The sequence below is a fragment of the Dendrobium catenatum genome, unplaced genomic scaffold (assembly GCF_001605985.2).
Source record: "Dendrobium catenatum unplaced genomic scaffold, ASM160598v2 fragScaff_scaffold_1516, whole genome shotgun sequence".
NCBI lineage: Eukaryota > Viridiplantae > Streptophyta > Magnoliopsida > Asparagales > Orchidaceae > Dendrobium > Dendrobium catenatum.
This window is the reverse complement of record NW_021319978.1, coordinates 15,684-38,955: the sequence shown is the minus strand read 5'-3', so window position 1 is coordinate 38,955 and position 23,272 is coordinate 15,684. Positions and strand designations below refer to the sequence as shown.

At 32.8% G+C, this 23,272-nt stretch overlaps 1 protein-coding gene across 1 annotated transcript in view; it reads right to left on the bottom strand.

Moving 5' to 3' along the window:
* Nucleotides 1–3,926: 3,926 nt before the first annotated feature.
* The window catches only part of LOC110114731, a 33,047-nt gene continuing 13,701 nt past the window's right edge, over nucleotides 3,927–23,272 (bottom strand). The window contains exon 5 of the mRNA XM_028700410.1: nucleotides 3,927–4,202. Coding sequence (XP_028556243.1) covers nucleotides 3,927–4,202 — 276 coding nt within the window. The remainder of the gene's footprint in view (nucleotides 4,203–23,272) is intronic.

The window sequence follows — 23,272 nt, the reverse complement described above, 5'->3', positions numbered from 1 at the left end:
TTTCATTATAACGACATCAAACTAGTTGATCATAGACATTTAATCATTTAATAAAAAATCAAATACTTGATCCTTTGAGTTTAAGTGGGTAACCACCACCATTCCACTCCAATTCTGGCGTTCACCTATAAATTTTTGATCTAGCTAAGAAAATGATCATGTATTTAATTTAATGATTAAAAAAACATTTTATCACACGGAGTTTCAATAAATCAAAGAAAAAATTTTATGAAGCCAAAATTCATAAATTAAGGCTCTATTAATTCAAGAGAAGTGGTTCTTTAATATAAAATTAATTTCCAGTTGATTGGATAAGTATGTAGAATGATGAAATCAGCTTTCACTAAAGCCAGGGACCGACAGGATGAAGAAAGGGAAATAATTGTTTTCATTGATATGTCTAAGGGATACAAAGCTGTATATAAAGAAAACTAAAATAAAGAAAGTACAAATAAAGAAAGTACATAAATGACAAACAATACATTAGGAGACCAATATAATTTTGCCACTTGTACAAGTGGCTAATAGCCCCCCACAAACTCATGGGTGAGTGGCAACTGTGAGTTTGTTAGATAAGAATTTGAATCTGTGATTTGCCAGGACTTTGGTAAAGAGATATGCTATTTGGTCTTCAATACATATATGGTGAACTGAAATTTTGTTTTTCTTGATACAGTCCCGGATGAAATGGCAGTCTACATCTATATTCTTTATTCGGGTGTGGAATATTGGGTTATTAGCGAGGGCGATTGCAAATGTGTTGTCGCAGTAGACTGTAGTGGGTTAGTTTTGCAGTATATGGACGTCTTCTAGTAGTTGTCATATCCATAAGATTTTGGCAGCTTCCATGGCGTGTGCCCGGTATTCTGCCTCTGTGGATGACCAGGCTATTGTGTTTTGCTTCTTAACTTGTTATGAGATGATGGAGTTACCGAGAAAGTTACAATATACGGAGATGGACTTTCAATCTTGATTGTTGCTTGCCCAATCTGCATCAATATACCCTCGGATGGTTAAGTTGGTTTGGTTTAGAGGAATACCTGTTGTAGATGATCTGTGTAAGTAGCGAAGTAGTTGCTTGAGGGATTCATGATGACTGTTGAGGGGTTGTTGCATATGTTGGCATAGTTGTTGGACGCCGAATTAAATGTTCGGCCGGGTAATGGTTAAATATTGTAATGCTCCTATGATCTGTCTATAGAGTTTAGGATGCGTGTAGTTCTCGTTGGTTTTAGCCATGAGACTTGTCCTGCAGGAGATAGATGTTGCTACAGGTTTTGATTGTTCCATTCCATCTTGTTGGATAATTGATTTGGCTTATGGTTGTTGTAGTATAATGCCTGAATAGGTTTTGGTAGTGTGGATGCCCAGGAATTGTGATAGGGCGCCGAGGTTTCTCATCTAAAAAGTGGCATGAAGATTAGCTAATAATTTGTTTATTTCAGATTTAGAGTTACCTGTGAGTAGTATGTCATCGACGTAGATGAGCATGTAGATACGGATTGCGCTGTATTTATACGTTAGTAGCGAAGGATTGGATGCAGTGATTTTGAATCCGTAGTCGTGCAGGTGGTTGGAGAAGGTTGCGTACCACTCTTTGGGTGACAGTTTGAGGCCATATAAGGCTTTCTTGAGCTTGGAGACATGATCTGGATGCGTAGAGTCTTGAAATCCTGGAGGTTGTGCCATGTAGACCGTGTCGGAGAGCATTCCATGTAGGAAAGCATTTGAAATGTCGAGTTGGTGGATGATCCAGTTGTGGTGTAAGGAGATGAGAATGAGAACTCGAATTGTTGGCATCTTGGCAACTGGGCTGAACGTTTCGGTATATTCTATACCGTGTTCTTGATTGAAACCTTTAGCCACCAATTGTACTTTATGGCGAGCTATCAATCCGTCTGAATTGTATTTGATGCGAAAGGTCCATTTGGAGCCGAGAATGTCCATTAATGGGTTCGGTTGGATGAGTTCCCATATGCCCTGAGCTTGAAGGGCTTGAAATTCTTGTGCATTGGCGGAATGCCAATGTTCTTATTTGACTGCTTGGTTATAAGTTATAGGTTCGGATGGTTGGAGAATGTGAGCAAGATCAAAGATTTTCTTTGGGTTTTATAGTCCACTTTTAAATCGAGTGACCATAGAGTGGGTTGGTTTGGGAAAGGATGGAGGTTGAGCGGGAATTTGCTTAGTGCTTGGAATGATGTGAGAATGGCCGGAGGGGTGTATCGATCGTGACAGAGGTCTCCGAGTTTGTGAGTTGGCTTTGAGTAGTGTGAGTATTTGTGTGCTCGGTTTGCTTGGAGTGTGGAGATGTGTTGAATGAGTGGGGAATAACAGTGGAGTTTTGTGTGAGAGATTGCGGTATGCTGGTTTTGGGAACCAGCATTAAAGGCTAAATAGATGAAGAGAATTACAAGTGGATTGATTCATGGGTAGAGTAATTTGAGTAAGGAAAGATATTTTCATTAAATATTACGTTACTAGAGGTATATATCTCATTAGAATTTAGATCCAAGCATTTATACCCTTTTTGATCTTGGGCATAGCCGATGAAAACGCAAGGATGAGAGATGGGTGAGAGTTTGTGAGCGGTGTAAGGTTTAAGCCAAGGATAACAAAGGTATCCAAGAAGTTTGAGCTGGTTGTAATTGGGTTGCCGGTCGTATAAGATTTCATATGGAGATTTGTTTTGAGTATTGGGAGAGGGCATGAGTTGATGAGATAGTTAGCTGTGATGAGCGTGTCGACCCAGAGGTAAAGAGGTAGACAGGCTTGAATTAGGAGAGTTCTGTGGTTTCGATTAGATGCCGGTGTTTGCGCTTGGCGATGCCGTTCTGAGACAGAGAGTGCATGCAGGTGAATTGATGACATATGCCAGTGGATTTGCAATAAGTTTTGAATTTGTGATTAACATATTTACTGCCATTGTCTGTGCGAATTGTTTTTATCGGTCGATTGAATTGTCGTTCAACTAATTTTTGAAATTTGATGAACTTAGAGAAAACCTCAGATTTGTTAATCATGGGAGAAATCCATGTAAATTTCGAAAGATCATCTATAAACGATACATAGTATCAGTTTCCTTGAGTGGGTATAATAGAGAATGGACCCCAGAAGTCCTAATGCACTAAAGAAAATAGAGAATCAGTTATAGTTTGAGAAGGAAAAGTAGGGAGATGATGGCTTTTGGCCATTTTGCATGAGTTACATGAAAAACTGTTGAAGCAGTCTAGACGATGCTGTTGCATTTTGAGATAGCTACCAGAGTTTGCGCCGACAGGTGACCGAGATGATGGTGCCATAGGTCCGGAATGTGTTGAACATAGAGAAGAGCTAGGTGATCATTGTTGTTTAAATTGAAGTGGGTAGAGTGCATTAATAGATGGACCCATGAGAAGAAGGCGGTGGGTCATCCGATCCTTGATTTCGTAGCCATGGGGAAAGAATGTGATAAAATAATTATTGTCGGAGGTTAGTTGATGAACATATAGAAGGTTAAACGATAAGTTGGGAACGAGAGTGAGATGCAGTAATTTGAGGCTACCTGTGTGGGTGGGAAGAAGACCTTTACCCGTGTTTTTGATCAAAAGTTGCTGGCCATTCCCAAGAGTTACTTGACTGTTGCCGTGGTAAGATTGAGATTACTGAAGGTAAGTAGAATCCGAGGTTAGATGTGTGGTAGCTGCGCTATCAAGAAACCACTCCGAGGGGTTGGATGAGGTGGGAGATGTGAATAGAGTGATAGGGGGTTTGGTATTATATTTCTCGTCGTGACGATGCTAGCATTTGACGGCGGAGTGCCTAAATTTGCCACAGATCTGGCAAGAGATGGATGGGCGATTTGATTTACCTCCCCGGTTAGCTGACTGATTATATGGAGGTTTGCTATTGTTTCTTCCTCGATTATTTGATGAACATCCTTGGCCTCATCCACGGTTGGATGTGAGAGCAGTTTGATTGCTGGTGATGCTTAGGGAGTGAAGTTCTTTTGTTGTTTCATGGAGGAGGTTAAGCTCCTTGCTGCATAGGAGAGCGTAGATTTCGTCGAGGCTAACGGAGCGGAGGTTGGTGCGAATGGCAGTCTTCAATGCTTGGTAAGTGTTGGGTAAGCCGTTGAGAGTGTAATGGATAACATTTTCAACTTCAACGGGAGCACCTGCAGTGGCGAGAGCATCGACCTTGGATTTCACGTCGAGGAGGTACTAAGTCATGGATTTGTCTTTCATAGAGAGGTAGTGAAGCTGTTCTTGAGTTGCAAGAATCTTCCAGATTTCATTGCAGTGATTGGCGGAGAGGACGTAGGGAAGGATGGAGGGAAAAATAATGGGATATAGGGTAGCAGCAAGGTTTTGATCTAGAAGAAGCCAATTGGTATGATCGGTGTTGATGGTTTGATGGACATCACTATGGGAAATTCTAGGGGGAGGACAAGTAATGGAGCCAGTCAAGAAACCTTTAAAGCTATTTGCCCTGAATAGTTTGATGACTTGAGATCTCAACAGAGAATGATTGTCGGTAGTTAACTGTTGGGAAATGACATTCTTGATGTTGCTCATCAAGAATTTGAGAGAGGATGGAATTTGGGGGGAGGAGAAGGTACCTTCTGCGGTGGAGGATTCCACCTGGGTGGAGAGGGATGTATCGGTTGGGGAAGTCATCAGAAAATAATAGGTGAGGTAGAAGAACGAGAAATACCTAGTCTCGTGATACCATGTAGAAAGATGAAATCAGCTTTCATGAAAGCCAGGGACCGACAGGATGAAGAAAGGGAAACAATTGGTTTCGTTGATATGTCTAAGGGATACAATGCTGTATATAAAGAAAACTAAAATAAAGAAAGTACATAAATGACTAATGATACATTAAGAGACCAATATAATGTTGCCACGTGTATAGGTGGCTAACAAAGTACACTTTCATTAATTTTATGTATAATGCCTATTATTTTTCATTAAAATCCATTTAAATACTCATCCAATTAAGTTTAATTTTGGATGGTGTTTACTATGATGTGTTACCTACATACTGTAATTTTCATAGCACTAATTTAAGGCCCCACTGAGCACAATTGAATTTACAAATAATTGGGTTATATTTTGACACAAATGAGTGAAAATCAATTACAAGCAATCTATAGAGAGTTAGGGTCTGATTTTTGAATGATTAGTGTGTTTTTGTTTGTACACATCGGATTACAAGCCCTGTTGAGAACTCAATAGTACTAGGTTAATTAACTTATGTTTTTAGTTTTACAACCAAGAAAAATTATCAAAATTATTTTTCATATCAAATCGGGATAAAAATGAAACATAGTGAACTTAGTGAGATTATGAACCCTAAGAATTAAATTGGTGATAATTAGGACTCCTTAAGTCATGAAAAATGAAAAACCCTAATTTTAGCTCTAATTTTGGGCGTACAACAACTCTAAAATTATTTGGCCTTCTTGGAGTGACTGATGTGCTTGTAAAACTAAAAGAAAAAATATAACAACTTTGAAATCTTTTGGCCTTCTTGGAGTGACTGATGTGGGATGCTGGAACAAGGTGCCTTGGGCAGTAAAAATATCAATGACTTATCTCATGCTTTCTCTATTAAGCTGTGGTTTAATTTTCATGCAAAACTGAGCCTTTGGGCTATATATATATTAGAAAACTCGCTTTGGGGCCTAAGCATTAATATAAAAATATATTACAAGGTCCTTAAAGGGAACCTTCAGCTCGCTAATGCTCGAGCGAGCTACAAAAAAATTTTGAAAGAAAACCTTTGATCCAATGGTTAACTAATTTAAAATATATAAAATAACCTATTGACATTCTAGGGCGACCAAAAGCTTGCACCAAAAAAAGGAAGAAAGTAATCAAAACTTTCAGCTCAATCTTCCTACAAAAAATTCCCATCTTGTCCACAAAGTCCTCGATTCCTTAAATTTGCAAGAGAAACAGACTGCAAAAATAAACCATGCATAACAAGATATAGAAAGGATTATAAATTATCTAGAAAAGAAACCAAAGTAAGAAACACTTAGACATATTATATTCATTAGAGAAAGGGAATAGAATAACATTGAAACAATGATTAATATAAGAAATAGAAAAACCAAAATGCATACACATGTTAAGACCAAAGTAAGTGAGATTCGACAGCAATAAGAGCCTAGAATGCAACCATCTATGCGAAAAAACAAACATGCAAAGACCCAATAGTGCTTTTGGTATGCTATGTCTGAAAATATTACTAGGAGAATGAAATACCTGAGCATGCCATGTCTCGGGATAGATACCAGTCATTCAAGCCATTCCCTTTCTAGCCATACACATTGTGACCGAAAGAACTAGACAGATAATAATTGAAGCTCGACTAGTGACACTTCCATCTGAAAAAGAGAAACTAGAAAATGGGGCAACAGTATGAATCGGACCCCCTAACTTGTTAACAGTAAAAATAAAAGTCCGAGCCATCTTGTAGAGATAACAACCCAATGCCAGTTGTAAGGAAAATAAAGCCAGTAATAAGTGTGCCCAAACTAGAGGAGATAAATTTAACCAACAAACAAAAGGCCTCAACAATAAGAACATTAAGTAAAAAATAGAGAGATGAATCAAACAGAGAATTAAAATAGCTAGCAAGAGTAAAATGATAATATAAAAAGAATGATAGACACTGCAAAAAACAAATAGGCAAAAACACAAAAGAAAGAAACTAAGATACTCTAATATACGAGATGCCCATAAAATCAAGCCTAGCTAAACCCAAAAGCCTAGGCAAAAGAGAAAACTCCACAAACCCAATAAATTCAAACAAGTTACAACCCAAATCAGTTAAAAAATTAGTAGCTGCATTTCCTTCCCTATATATGTGAGTTATAGAAAAATTGATAAGAGACAACCATTGTTTAATCTTTCTAATTGTATAGAAAAAAGAAGGATTTATAATGAAATTATCTGGATCACAAGCATAACATAATTTTTAATCCAAACATTAGTAATACCAAGAAAAATGTATAATTGTAACCCATAGTTTATAGCCAGAAATTTAGCCATAATAGCAATGTTGATATTGAAGGGACCCACAAAAGCTTTAAGAATATGTCAATTGAAGTCTTGGATGATACCACCACAACCAGTTTTCACACTTTTAAATATGCCATCAATATTAAGTTTGTAGCAACCCACATGAGGTTTAATCCATTTAACTATAATGTCTTTAGAGGAATGGCTATTAGTTGCACCATTAATACCAAAATGCTCAGCAACTTGAAAATAGTTGTTAAAAATAATCCAAATTGATTAACTTAGCCAAATATAATTATCTCACTGTCCTTAATCTTGAGGATAATGATTGAGACTTTCATAGTAATGTTCTCGTGCTTTGCCTCATTCCTTCTTTCCAAAGGAACCAACAAATAATGACTGGTAACACATTTCAAATATGCCACTTAGTAGGAACCACCCAATCATGCATGATACTATTAATGTTGGAATAAGCCTTACAAAATTGAGAATTAAAAATATTGCCAAAATTTAACCAAACCTTGAGAGCAATAGGGCCATTAACAAAAACATGATTGAAATTCTCAATATGATAACATCATTGGCATTTGGAAGAAATATAAAAGCCTTTTTTCATCAAGATAGTATCAATAGCCATGCAATTGTTGAAAATTCTCCACACTAATATGGAATAGGAAGCTAGAATACCTTTTTGCCAAATTGAAGAGAAAATATTATACTTAGGTTGCAAATTCATAATAGAATGCAAGAACAAAAAGATCCCATCATTAGGCTTATTAAATAAAATATAATTTTTCTGGTCAAGTTGTAAAGGCGCTTTCAGAATGAGATTAATGAGAAAATCAGGCACCATTATAGCAAGGTAATTCAAATTCCAAGTCCCATCTTAAATAAAATGAGCCACTTTATAAGCACTACTAGTATGAGTACTGAGCAAACTATCTATAAAGGAGAAACCCATCCAATTGTCTTACCAAAAAAAGATGTCCCCACACCCCAAACCTCATTGAATGAAATTTTCAGTATCCTATTTAATAGAACAAATCCTTTTCCAATTGAATGAATCCCCTTTTTTGAAAAAGCAATTAAGAGGATGCTTACCAACATAATATTTAGAAAATCATAAACTTCAACCGAAGTCTATTTTTAGGCCTTAAATTGAACCGAGTTTATAATAAAAACCTAGAACCATGTCACTCTTAAAACCCAACTTTCCTTATACTTGGACGCCAGAACATCTATCCTAAGATGACAATAAAATAACATATTTACCTTCTTTTGCTCCCTAGAGGAATTTGTTAAAAATTATTTTAAGTATAGTGCAAATATTCCCACTTGGATATAATGTGTGAAATAATTATATAGGAATAGAACAAAGACCACTTTTAATTAACAAAAATCTTTCCCCAAATGAAAGAAAATTAAAGGCCCAAGTAGAAAGCTTTTTGTGAATATTAGAAAAAATGTCCCCAAATAAATGTGATCTCTTTTTTCCTTTAAAAAGAGGGTGCCTAAGTATTTAAAGGGTAATTACTTATGTTAAAAATTGAAGTTTTCCTAAATAGAAGAGATTCTGTGATGTGTTATAGATTTAGCAGTGATAAAGCAACTTTTCACAGTATTAAAAATTAACCAACTAGCCATGTGAAATTGACTAAGAAATTTAAAAAGGACATTAAGCATTTTTTTGGACCAATTCTTAAAAATAATAAAATCATCAGCAAAACTTAAATGAGACACAAAAAAACTACCAATGATATGATAATGTAAAGTAGGGTGTTTTCTATAAAGTTCATTAAGACCTCTTGAAATAAATTCAACATTTATAATAAACAAAGCAGGGGATAGAGGATCCCCTTGCATAATACCATGTGCAAAGTTAAAAAAACCATGACTCCTACCCTTGATAATAACAGAGAAAAATTAGTGTTTAGTACTATTCTTCATGATCCTAATAAAGTCATTATTGAAACCAAATAAATTACACATAATGTAAAGAAATTCATAATTAAGATTATCATATGCTTTAATAATATCAATCTTAAAAATCATATTTCTTCCAGCAAATTTAGCCTCCAAATCATGCACAAGCTCTTGAGCTAATAAAACATTATGAAAAGTAGATCGACCTTTAAGAAAACTAGTTTGTTCAAGAGAGATAATAATAGGGAGAATTAAAGTAAATCTAGACATGATTAACTTGGTAATGAGCATGTTGAAAAAAGAACATATGCTAATAGGATGAAAATCATTCCAAAAATTAGTAACATCACTCTTGAAAATTAAAGCAATAGCAGTCGATGTAAAAATTTTAGGGTAAGAATTACCATTAAAAAAATCAACAACAGCATTAATTAAATCCTCTTCATTGATATGCCAAGTTTTTGAAAAAAATCTAGTAGTAAAACCATCCAGTCCAGCCATGGATTCGGAATTCATCTCTTTAATAATTAACCAAATCCCCTCCTCAGACAAAATTTTAGCAAGCATAATGTTATCCTCTTCAAACACAACCAAAGGAATAAAAGAAAATTCTAAATATAAAACAGGAACAAAATTTTTGTTAAACACATCCTTAAAAATACTTAACACCAGATGCAAAAACCAAATTAGTAGAATAATAATGAGAACCCTCTGGAGTGGAAATCTTATGGATATAATTAGCAACTTTTTTATGATTGGCAATATTATGAAAAAAATTGGTATTTATATCCCCTCAACTAAGAATTTACAACCATCTTTTTGTTTCCACTAAGCCTCTTCTTGTTCTTAAAGATTCACTAAAATGTCTTTGGCTTCATTCAAAGAAGCCATATTATCAATAGAAGGAAGATTACTGTAATTATTATTAGCTGGATCAACTTATTTCTCAGCTTCCACAATATTAGCAAAAAGATTTTTGAAAACACATTTATTCCACCAGTTTAAATTCACCTTAAGACAGTTAAGCTTAAGCCAAAGCAGAATCATACTAACATAATTATTAGTGGGAAATAATGGAGCAGGCCATTTGCTTCAACATTACTAAGAAATAAATCCTGCAAAAGCCACATATTTTAAAATTTAAAAGGAGAGTAAGTAGAATTATCTTGCATAAAAATATTAAAAAACAAAGGAGAATAATCAGAGAGTTCTATACAAATGATCAATATGGGCATTCTAGTACTTAAAAATGTAAACACTATTGAAATGTATATGATCTAAACATTACCACATAGTATCTTGATTCCATGTAAATGTATTGCTAGAAAGACCAATATCATGTAATTAGAAACTAATAACGTATCATTAAAGTCTTCCATAGCCTAGAAATTTAGAGGTTCCCCCCAAATCTCTCCAAAACATTATTGATAGTATTAAAGTTACCACCAACCATCCAAGGTTCGAAAATATTAGAAGAAAAATTAGTTATTTGATTCCATAAAATTATCCTATCAATTCTAGAGCAAGAAGTATAAACAAAAGAAGCACATCAAGAGAATTGAATATAGTTAATATTAGTACGCACAATTTGAGGAATATAATTAATAATATTTAAAGTAACCCAATGTTTCAAAAGTATCCAAATATTTTTTGGGCAATTACTAAAAGAGCAATCAAATGCAAGTTTAGAATGAACCGATATAATCTTGGAAGAAGAAATTAAAGGTTCAAGCATAACTAAAACATTAATATTATAAATTATGCATAAGTTCTTCATCTTATCCTTAGAAGGAGGGTTACCCAAAACCCTAATATTCCAAATGAGGGCATTAATCATCAGAAGAAGAAATATGAGAAGCTTGGTAAATCTAAAAGATTAACCTTCATAGAGTTTATTATGCTCTTATAATAAAAGGGATTTTAAGGTTTGGAAAAGTTTGTGCAGTATTAAATGGGAAGCTGAGCCATATCTTCTATGGGGCCTTAGCTCTGCTATCATTTTGTTTTGGCAAGATCATTGGTTAGGTGGCCACTCTATTGACTCTCTTCTTAATACTATTTCTACTACTACTATAAAGGTTAATTTTTTTATTATCGATAATAGTTGGGATTACAATAAACTTGTTAAAGTTCTTCTTGAGTCTATTACTGACAATATTTTACACTTGCCTATTAATATTGATTTTTATAATGTTATGCTTTGTAATCTTTCTAATAATGGTAGGTTCAAATTAAAGCGTGCTTGGAATGCCTATAGAGTAAAGAATACTATGACTAATGTGTTTTCCATGATTTGGCATAAAAGTATTACCATTTTTACTACTACTTATCTGGAGAATTATGCATGAGTACATTAATATTTATGATAATTTAGTTAAGAGAGGCTTCATTTTACTTTTCAAATATCAATGTTGCTATCATGTGGAGAATATCGACTATATTTTTATTTCTGGTCCTATTGTTGTTAAAGTTTGGACTCATTTTGATGAAAATTTTAGATTGATTTTTTTACTGCTAATATTTCAATCAATACCATACACAATTTCTAGTTATTAAGTTTAGATGTCATGTTAGGAATGTTATTCCTTTACTTATTTTATTGTATTTATGGCTTTCTAGAAATAACTCTCTTTTCAATAATATTGGTTTGAATCATCATCACATTATTAAAAATATTAAAGATAAAGTCCTCAAGCTTTACTATGCTGATCTTTTAGCCAACAAGAGTTTTAGAGGCTATGTTTTTTTGGCTCAACACTAGGGTATTTCTTTGCATAACAACCATTTTGTCGATGATCCCAAACTAATTTATTGGATTAAACCTCCCAAGCTAATTTATTGGATTAAACCTCCCAATAAAACTTTCAAACTTAATGCTGATGGTTCTATTAAATAATCTTCTAATGTGTGTGGTGGTTTTATTATGGATGCTCTTGGAAATCTCATCATGGCTTTTTTTGGTCCCCTTCATAAGTGTTCTGTCATTTAGGTCGATCTTTCTGCTATTTTACATGGCCTTAAATTATATTTTTCTCTTTTCATTTCTAATATATGGATTGAAGTGGATGCAACATATATTATTTATTATTTTAAAAACTTAGATGAAAAAATTTGTAATCTAGAGTTATTTTACTACTCAGGGAGATTAATTAGCTTTTGGTTTTTGTTAGTTACACTATTACTCATGTTCATTATGAAGGTAACAATTATGTTGATTGGTTAGATAATCATGGTAGTAGCTTAATTTCTTCTCTGATTTTTGTTTTGTTAATTTGCTTAAGATTTTGAAAGGTCTCATTAGATTAGAAAAAATCAATTTACTCTATATCAGAATTTAGGCTTTCTTCATTCTTTGGGTATGGATCTTTTGCTTCTTTGGGGGTTTGGATGCTTGATTTCATTGCTAAGGATATTTTAGTTACTTCTTTATTATATGGTGGTTTTGGAATTATTTTCTTAACTTTTATGGTATTCAGTGGTGACATTTTAGTTGGTAATCCTTTTGTACATTTTTTTCTTATCCTCTACTGTGGGATGGGGCCTGAGTTAAGAAATGATTATAACACATATTTCTCTAAATTATACCTTAAGTGCTCCTCTACTAAGTTAATTGAGGTCTGTCTGTTATGGAGCGGCTACAACTTTTGTTGGCATGTTAGGTTGGGTAGTTTTTCTTTGACTTATTCCTCATGGAATTACTACTTTTTTATGGATATTGACATTGATAGCCCATTGGATGATTATTGTTAGGAGTATCATTTGTTGGATTGTCTTTTGTATTTGGGGTTCAAGAATTTTTATGGTGCTCTGCTTAGAATTTATATATGTTGTGGCTTCTCTATCTCCTCCTATCCTCCTCTTGGGTTGTGGGTTTTATTTAGTTGTTTGGGTTGGTATTGGGCTAGATTTGAGCAAAAATTAGGAGTATTTAATGAGGGGAAGATTGATACAAATTTCTTGAGCTTATTTGGCATTTACTAATATAAATTCCCTATTTTTTTGTTTTGGTTGGCTTGGTAATTTATTATTATTAGATTTTCTTGTATTGATGATAGGGTTTCTGTTACCTCTGTATGATGCTTTCTAGGTTCTTTTGGGTTTTTTCTGGGTATTGATGGGTTGTTTCTGGATATCTCTGCAGCTTTATTAATTATTCATAATTTATGGGGTGGGAGAAGTTATTTTCTTTGCGTTTCTTCTGATGGGCCATCTCCTATTTGGATGTATAGGCTGCTGTATCTGTTCTTGTTATGTTAGATCTGTACTTTTATATTATTTTTTTTGCTCTTCTTATTTCATTTGGCAGTTATTGTGGTTCTTTTGTAGCCTTTTTCATTTTGGTGAGGGGTTTGGGGATTTCTTCTCTGACCTTGATAGGTTATTATTTATTGGATTAATTGCAGTCTTATGTTGTCGTGGTTGAAAAATTATCTTGATAACTGCAGTAACTATTTATTTGGTTGGTATGGATTACAATTGTTGCTTCATTATTGTAATTTTTTGTATAATTGGTTTGGCTTGAGGGGGTTATTATCCTTTTTGGGGTTATTTCCTAAGTTTATTTGATATTGCGGCTGTTGTTCATCTGAGAGCTATTTACATTATCATCTTATCATCAGTTGGTATTAATTTGTTTCTAATGCCAATAAGTTTTCTTGGATTATTTATATAATTGTTTATTCCACTTCATACATCTTAGACTATTATCATCTTTATTTTCTATATAATTTTTATGTTTCTTGTAATCTTAATTCTTCTTTCTGTGATTCCTCTCTTATTTTATGTTTTTTTGTTACATGCTCTTTATAGTGTAAATTATTTGTCTCCTGAATTTTTTGGTGGGAAGATTGTGCTTATAGTTTACTTGTGGACCTCCCCTTCTTTTTTTAGTATTGGCATCTTGCCACCTTAGATTCTACCTAGGTTATTTTATATTTTTGTTTAGGAGCGACCTCACGCTCTTAGGTTTATTTTTGGGTATTTTTGTAGCTTTTCTGAGCAGTAGTGAGCTCGAGGTCCCTTTTAAGGACTTTGAATTATCTTTTTTAATCAACGTGTAGGCTCCTCTAAGGGTTTTATCCAAAAAAATAAAATAAATACATAATTAAGAAATAAAAAATGCTAAATTTATGAACTTAATTGCATTCAATCACAAACTAGATACATCATTAAAGAAAAATAAAATCCCTTTGAATTTCCATCTAAAATTACTAAATTATAAGTTAGAGTTTAATTTAACTTTAGTTAAATTAAATTTTATAGTTTAATAAATATAAATCATAAAAGTATAATTTAAATTTTATTTAATGCTAACCAAATAATATCATTCATAAAAAATAAAATGAAAATCTAAATCAAATTAAATCCTAAAGTTAATTTTTGATCATACCACCTTTAAAGGTTTATAATTTCCATAATTCAATCAATATAATAAATAAATTACATAAAATTAAATATCCAAATAAATTAAAATAAAATAAAATAATGAAAAAAATTAAACAAAGAAAAATTCATATAAAATTTAAATTTTAAAATTAAATAAAAAATGAGAATATTCAACAAAAATTAATTAATTTAAATTAAAAAAAAAATCCAACAAAATTTACTTTCATTAAATAAACCTATTAATTGGACTTTAATAATTAATTAAATCATTGATAAATCATAAATAAATTTGAGGCTTTATGCACTTTCGCTATCCCTTTTTTTTTAAGATTGCAAATTGAATTAAAATAAAAACTATTACAAACTACTTGGAATAAAAAAAAACTATGACATTCCTTAACAAGTAAACCAAAGAAGATGGAATAGTATCAAAAGAAAAGTTGTAAAAAATAAAGCTGCTACATAAAGCTAAAGTGGCACAACAATCTGCCACTTTATTATAATTTCTAGAAGTATAATGAAAAACAACATTATTGAAATCATTTAAGAAAAAAAGCTTCTAATTCCAAAATCTGGCCTTCTTGATGTGATTTCTCGTTCTTCATTGAATGTCGAAGATACTTGATAATATTGTAGTTGTCTCCTTCAATAGTTACACCCTTGTATTGTAACATCCAACTTTGGATATGTTCTCTAATCAAGAGAACCACTTTCTAACTCAAGATGAGCAACATCCCAATGTTTCACATGCTTCCCAAACGTCCGAAGAAATAATCCCTTATGATCTCCAATAACAACACCCATTCTCGCTATATATTATTTCATAAGAGATGCATCCAAATTGATTTTGATCGAATCTAGCAGTGGGGGATGCCAAACATTAGTGGACTCTAAAAGGAGATTAACATCTCAGTCTACTAGCATCAGATATTAAGATGGATGCATAAATGATGTTAAAACATTTGATACAATAACATTTATAGAAGATGAAGCCAATCCATGCTTTATTTGATTTCAGCTTGTCCAAGAATAAAAAATAGCTATACAATATAATTTCACTATGTTTGAATTAAAATTAAAAATCCTTTAAAGTTCATATAACATCCCATAAAAGATTTGAAGATAGGAAGTTGCAAACCCCATTCTCGAAGCTTGTTAAGAATCTCAACAAGGAATTTGAACTTAACAACAATATGCAATTGGTTATCCACTTCATGACATCTTTTAGTGCAACAATTTAATTGTAATAAATTCCTATTATTAAGAAAAGAATTAGTAGGAAGAGCATCTTTACATAGTCTCCACAAAAACATTTCAATCGTAGGAATAAGTTTAAATTTCATAATCCAGATCATCATTTTGAACAAATTCTATTGTTATCCATACTTCATTGAAGCTTCAAATGATAAAGCTATGACAGATCTTCCAGAATACCAATTAATTAGCTCAATAAAATCTTCCCCCATCAGGAAATAATGGAACTTGCATAATAATCAAAATAAGATCTTCATAAAAAATGTTCTGGAGCTCAGACCGATTCCAACTACCATCCTCTAAAATAAATTGTTGAACCGATGCAAATTTTAAATCAGAACATTTATTATACATTGGACACTTGAATCTCCCCTTTTTTACATTAGCATTCCAAACATAACTGCCATATTTTGAGATGAAAATTTGATCAAATAAAGATAAAGGATTTTGAATAAATCTCCAAGTAATTCTAGATCTTAATGGGTCCACTTTATTAACCAAGGAGCGTACACACAATCCTCAAACAATTTTGGGTTTGCATAACTCTTCCCAACACAAACAATGTAGACCTTTCCTTCCTTTATCTTTATGCCATAAAAATTCTCTACACAGCTTTTCCAACTCATTTAGTAAACCCTTAGGTACTAAGAAATTAGTTGAAAAAAAGTAGTAAGTGAAAAAAGTAATTTTAATAAGGAGAGTTTTACTGGCCAATGAAAGACATCTATTACTTGATGCATTCAACCTTTCCAAAGAATGCTCTAAAAAGATTTAAAAATCAGAACTTACTAATCTCGTCATAGCCATTTTCACACCCAGATATTATATTTCTTTAACGATATTAAAACCCAACTTCTTAGTAATCTTCTTCTTTCTCCTTCCATTCAAATGTTTCCCCAAAAAAATTTGAGATTTCATCTTATTCACCTTCTGGCCTGTACAACTGCAAAACTTACCCATAATTTTCTTCATAATACAAGCTGCTGTAATGGACGCCACTAAAAATAGTAACACATCATCTACTTATAACAAGTGTGAAATCTTTTTTGATTTTGGAGGAAGCTTTACACCCAATTCAGACCCTCTTTGATACATGGAATTTGATAATAACTTAAAGCACATTATGCACAAGTAAGGAGACAAAGGGCTCCCTTGTCTAAACCAACTTCTATCTTTAATCCATTTTCAATTTTTACCATTATAATAATAGAAAATCTTAAATTTTGCACACACTCCATAATGAGGTTTAAGAATTTAAAAGGAAATCCAAACCAACTCAAAACCTTAACTAAGGTTGAATCTCCATACTATCATAAGCCTGTTCCATATCAAATTTAACTGACATAAATCCTTTCTTGGAATTCAAAAATATAAACTTATTAAAGATTTCTTGGGCCAAGATATAAAGATCCATCACAGTCCTTCGAAGCATTAAACAACTTGGTCTTCAATAATGATCTTAGGTAGGTACCATTTTAATCAGCTCATAATCATTATAGCCACCACTTTATAAATAGATTGACAAAGGCTAACATGTCTAAAGTGATAAGGTTCCATCAGATTTTTATTCTTTGGAATTAACACAATTAAAGTGTCCTTCCATTCATGATGCATTTTTCCACTAATAAAGAAACATTCTCCTACTCTCCACATATCATCTTTTATAATGCTCCAAAAGAACTTAATGAATGAGGAGGTGATACCATCCATACCCGGTGACTTATTATTTCCCATGTTATTCACATCTTCCACCAACTCTTCCTTTGTAAACTCGGCATTCAGCAATTCCCAATCTGATGCTTCAATATTTTGATGATTAAATACTTTAGGCCAATATGAAAGCTTATAACTTCTACTCCATTTCTGGCTAAAAGTTTTGAAAAACACTTCTTATATCCTATCTTGAACTTCCACTATCCCATTATTATCCTTATTCTGATTTATCCACTTACCATTTCTTTTAGCTAAAGCATAATCATGAAAGAACTTAGAATTAGTATCTCCATCTTCAATCCATCTTGCTTTTGCTCTCTAATTGTACCAAATGGCTAATTAAGCTAAAGTAACATTCAATCCCCATACCTTACTTCTTAGAAACTGATTGTGCTACTGATTTTGAACCCCTTTCAAGCTTTCTTTCAATTGCAACTCCATAATTTCCTTCTTTAAAGCCTCTTTAAAAGATGGAAAATCCTTCAATTTATTTTTGTTCCAATAGTACAAAGATTTTAATGCTCTTTTCATCTCCCTTTCTAGAATTTTCGCTTCACTTCCAAAATTAGAATTCCTCCAAGCTTTAAGAACTAAGTTCCAAGATGTTTGATAAGGCTTCCAAACATCTTCAAATATGATAAATTTTTTATGAATTTTTGATCTATCAATAATATTGAAGATAATAAGAGAATGATCCGATGCTACTCTAGCAACATGCCTCATTATAGCATAAGGAACCTTCTAAAGAGCTGCTAAATTTAATAAGCATCTATCCAACCATTTCCAAATCCTTGAATTACCTTCCTTATTATTACCCAAACCATACCTTGGACCAATAACAACTATATCATGAAAATCATTATTAACCATAAAAGATCTTATTTCTTGAGGACCCTTGGAGAAAATAAACATCTTCCCCCCTCTTTTGTCTTCCTTAGACAATATACAATTAACGTCCCCTCCCATAGCAGAAGGAATATCACTTGCTCTATCCCTTGAGGAGGGAACAAATGCATTAAGTTTATAAGCTTAGGACTTGTTAATTAGAGCATTCAAAGTAATTTTAATTATTTAATTATCATGGTTCTTTAAAATTAAAATTAATTAAGTTATTACGTACAAATGAATTATTTTTTGTAAGAACTGCTTTTTGCATTTATTCTGAAACTAAATATTGCAAACTATGTGATCATAATTCAATCACATTCCATCAAAAAGAACATTATTGTTGAAGGAAGGTTATTATCAAGAACATCCCAAAATAAACTGGTTAATAAAGTAGAGGATGTACAAAAATCAGCTACCTTATTAGCTTCCTTAGGAATATAATAAAAAAGAACTTGCTAAAAATCATTCAGAAAAGCCAAAATATGATTACAATTTTCTTCATATTGCTATTTGAGGATGTCCATTGAACTCTATAGCATATTCATAACATTAATATTATCACATTCTATTAAAATTCCTTCCTTCTTAATCATCCTATCGTGTATGATGTCCCTTAGAGCTAGGACATCAAGAAGTTCAAGTTGTGAAATATCCTAGTGTATCATTTGTCTTCCAAATGCCAAGATAAATATACCTTTATGGTCTCTTATTACCCACCCTTTTTCGGATCAGTCAAAATGAAGTAGTGAGCATCCACATTAACTTTTATCCAATTTAGAGGCAGGTGAAGCCAAAATTTACCTTGCAGCCCATTGAGCTTGTTAGCATCATAGTTCTCCAAAATAAGATTCATATGTGGTGCGATGGAGGTAGCTAGAATGGTTATAGTATTTTTTTAAGCAGATCACACTAATTTTCCATGCTTACACACTTTCCTAGCTTTCCATGAGTTACATACATATGAATAATAAATCCTTTCCATGATTGAATTATCTCTCAATCTCAAATCCAAATGTTCTACCAATTTAGAATAAGAATGAAAAACTATAATAGAATTTTTTCCATTGATTAAACGTTTTTAAAAAGTCCATCAGTTTCATGTAAATTATAGAAATATGTTTGACATCCTCAACCAGTTGGTAGCCTCTTGGACATAACCTTTAATCCTATAATCTTTTATGTTTAAGCTAATAGCTCATGGAAAATACATTCCTCCCTAGCCTCCACTACAACAAAACCTCCCTAGATCAAAAATGTAATTTATTAATCCACTTAAAATCCACTAAAGATGTTGTATTTTTTTTTTTTTGCGTCACCATTACTGTAATGTGCTTTCCCATTAATGCATTATTTAACTACATTTGTTCGTCCACCACATTAGAAAAAATTATAGTTTGTCTTATAAACTTTACAAGCTTCTCTCCAAAATGGATATGAAGCTTGTTAAATCTCCAGGAACAATCTCCATCTAGGAGTTTGTTGATTGTCAGTTCTTACAGGATAAGAAGATCATAGTCCGTTGACCATTTGTCAAAAGTCCTATCCCATACCTAAGTACCTGACATTTCTTGAATTTCCTTGACATTTATGATTTTCCATCTCACAAGTGGCTTAAGACATTGATCTCCATCTATAAGAATATGCCATAATGTAGAATCCTCTCTGTTGAGCAGACCAATTCAATTGTTAGTGCCATATTTAGCAATAGTACATTTCTTTAATAAGGAGTTTGTATTTTGTCATAATTTCCACACTAACCTAGCTCGCAATGAGCCTTCCCACCTATAAGTATAATGGAACCTAAGGCCCCCCCAATTAATTAGAAAGGCTAAGATCTTCCCACCCCACATAATACATTCTCTGCCTGCCTTATTTCTTAAGCCATAAGAACTTCTAGCATAGTTGATCCAAATCATGCAACACCCCTTTAGGAACCAATGTGCCAGCCATAAGAAATGTTGGGAGAGTTAAAAATGAAGTTTTAATAAGAGTTACTCTACATGTTGGAGACAAAAACCTACTACCCCAAGTATTTGACTTCTTTAGGGAATGCTTTTATATCGATTGGAAATCTATACTTCTTCTAAGAATAATCTTTGCACCTAGATACACCATTTCCTTGATTAATTTAAAGCCCCAAAGTTTATTCAGTCTTTTTGTCACCCATCAGTTGATTTTGAATACATGACCATAGATTTATTCTTATTAATTTTTTGGCCATACCAGAAATACTAGTCATCCAAAATACTACTAATTATGCCAATGGAAAGAATGGACACTTCAACAAAGGTTAACACATCATCAACATACAATAGGTCAAAAACTCCTTTTTGAATTTGAGGTAATTTTTATGCCTAGATCCACAACTTTTTGTTGGAATGCCTTAGATAAAAAGCTCATAGCATAAGATAAATAAATAAGGTGATAGTGGACACCATTGCCTAATTCCATATTCAAATTTAATCCAATTTGATCTCCCCACATTAATCATCACTAAAAATCTTGGAATCATAATGCACTACATAATCTAGTTTGTGAACATGGGAAACCCCATAATCTTTATAAGTTTGAATAGAGTCAGCTAGCACATACTATCATATGCCTACTCCATGTTAATTTTTAATGCTAGGAAACCTCATTTAGATGCTTAAAACTTGAATTTATTGAAAATTTCATGGGCAAGTAAATACTGATCTAAAATAGACCAATTTGGGACAAAAGCAACTTGTTCTTCAAATATCAACTTGGTAAGATAAGCTCAAATATATTCAAGAGCATCCTTATCACAATCTTGTAGGTAGTTTACCATAGACTCATGGGTCTAAATTTTGAGGGTTTAATGAGATTCGTAACCTTAGAGATATGGATAACCAAAGTATCCTTCCAATCAGATGGCTAATTACCTATGAAAAAAAAAAAATAAGCTGATAGCATTCCAAATATCTCACTTGACAATCTCCCAATTCCACTTAAGGAAAGTTGTTGTTATCCCATCCAATAAAAAAGATTTGTTATTCCCTAGTTATTTCATTGTAGTATTAAGTTAATCCTCGGTGAAATCAACATTTAATAGATTTTTTTGCAAGCTTCAATCTTTTGAATCATTTGAAAATATGGCCACCCATCTAAGCAAGACTACCTTAACCTCCATTTTCTACAGAGAAATTGAGAGAAGATATTATCTAAGGTTAGGGTCTTCCACCAAGTCACCATTTAGCTAGTTCACTTGAATAATTCTATTGTATTCCTTCTAATTGAAGTAAAGGAGTGGAAGAAATATGAATTGGTGTCACCTTTCTCTAGCCACCTGTCATTTCCTGTTTCCTCCACCAAGTGGCTAGCCTATCTTAAGTACAATTTAGTTCTTAAACTTTAACTATCATCTCCAATAGCTACTCTACATTCAATCCCAACCCCTGGAATTCCTTCTTCAACTAAGGTAAAATATCATCATTAAGGGACTACTTCAAAGCATCAACTCCTTAAACTTATTCTTGCTTTGATATTGCAACCCCCAAAGTGATATTTTATGATTTCTTTGCAAAATATTATTTGAACTTCCAAAATCAAATTTTGTCCAAGCTTTGGATATAATGCTCCATGAAGAAGGATATGAGGTATAAACATTCAGAAATCTAAGAATCCTTTGTTGATGACCCAGGGCATTGGCCAACCCTAATAATATAGGAATGTGATCTGATCCCACCTGAGTTAAATATTTTACCACAATAAAAGAATACATTATAGAGCTGATGATTTTAATTGGAATCTATCTAGCCTTTCCCAAGTTCAACTTAACCTATCCTTATTATTACACTGAGTGAATTGAGGCCATGAGATCCCACATAATAAGCATCATTTTTTTAACATGTAGTCCTTTATTTCTTGATGCCCTAATATAATAGAAATAACTTACCTTTATTTTTTTTCCTTCTTTGATATTATATAATTGAAATTTCCTCTTGCTAGAGAAGGTTGATCTTTGGATTAAATAAACTCAATAGTTTACCCTAATGATTTTCTCACATGAACATCACTATTTCTATACACAATTACAATAGACCTCATAATAAAATTTGGATCTTTTAAGTTTACAATCACACATTGAGTTCTGGAAGATACTATAGTGAAAGAAGCTACATATTTTTTTTCGAAGAGCCAAAATTCTTCTTGATCTCCCCATCATAGGTGAGCGGTAGAAATCCTAGTTAACTTTAATGATCTTATTAATACTCCCCTTATCAAGTGTTTGCATCTTGGTTTTTGTCAACCAAATAAAGAAGACCTCATGATCTTTAATTAAACTTCACAAGTAATAAGTAGCCTCTCTTTTCTAGGCTCCCCTATAGTTCCAAAAATAGAATTGAGGTCATTATTTAACTAAAGGGGAAGCATCCTCACCTTTTACTCTTTTTCTAGGAGCATCTTCTATAGGACCCAACTACTTTAGTTCCTTACTAATCCATTAGGGAGGGGGGGGGAATAGAACAAATGATTTTGAAGCATTTTCATCATCGAATATGAAGCTTTTTGTCAACAGATTTGGTAACATTGTCGATAAGGAAAATTCTTCTGCCATAAATGTTGTGAAAGATAATTTCTAATGTTTGTGTAAATTCCCAAGGGAGTATAATTGAAGGAAAATTAGTTCAAAATGAGAAGGATGCTAATCCTTCCGTTGTAAATGCTACAAATGATAAGGTGGGTAATCCTTGGACAAGACCTCCTAACATCAGAATTAATTTTATAAATGATGAATCTATTTTTTCTGAGGATGGTTAGGCTATCAAATTATTTGAACCAAATGTGAAATCTAACTCTGATAAACTATAGTGCTTTATAGTTGTGAAAGTTTTTCGAAAAATTATTCCGATTCATGTGATTGGAGAGGAGTTACATTGACAATGGATGTAGTTTGGGAAGTTCCACCAAATAATTCATGCATTAGGTTGGGTCCTATGCTCATTTTCTACTCTTAAATCTATGGAAAATGTACTATTAGGAGGTCCTTGGTTTATTAGTGGGCATATAGTGGGTATGAACAAGTTGATTCTAGAGTTTTTTCTTACTTCTCTAAAAGGTTTGAATCTCCTACA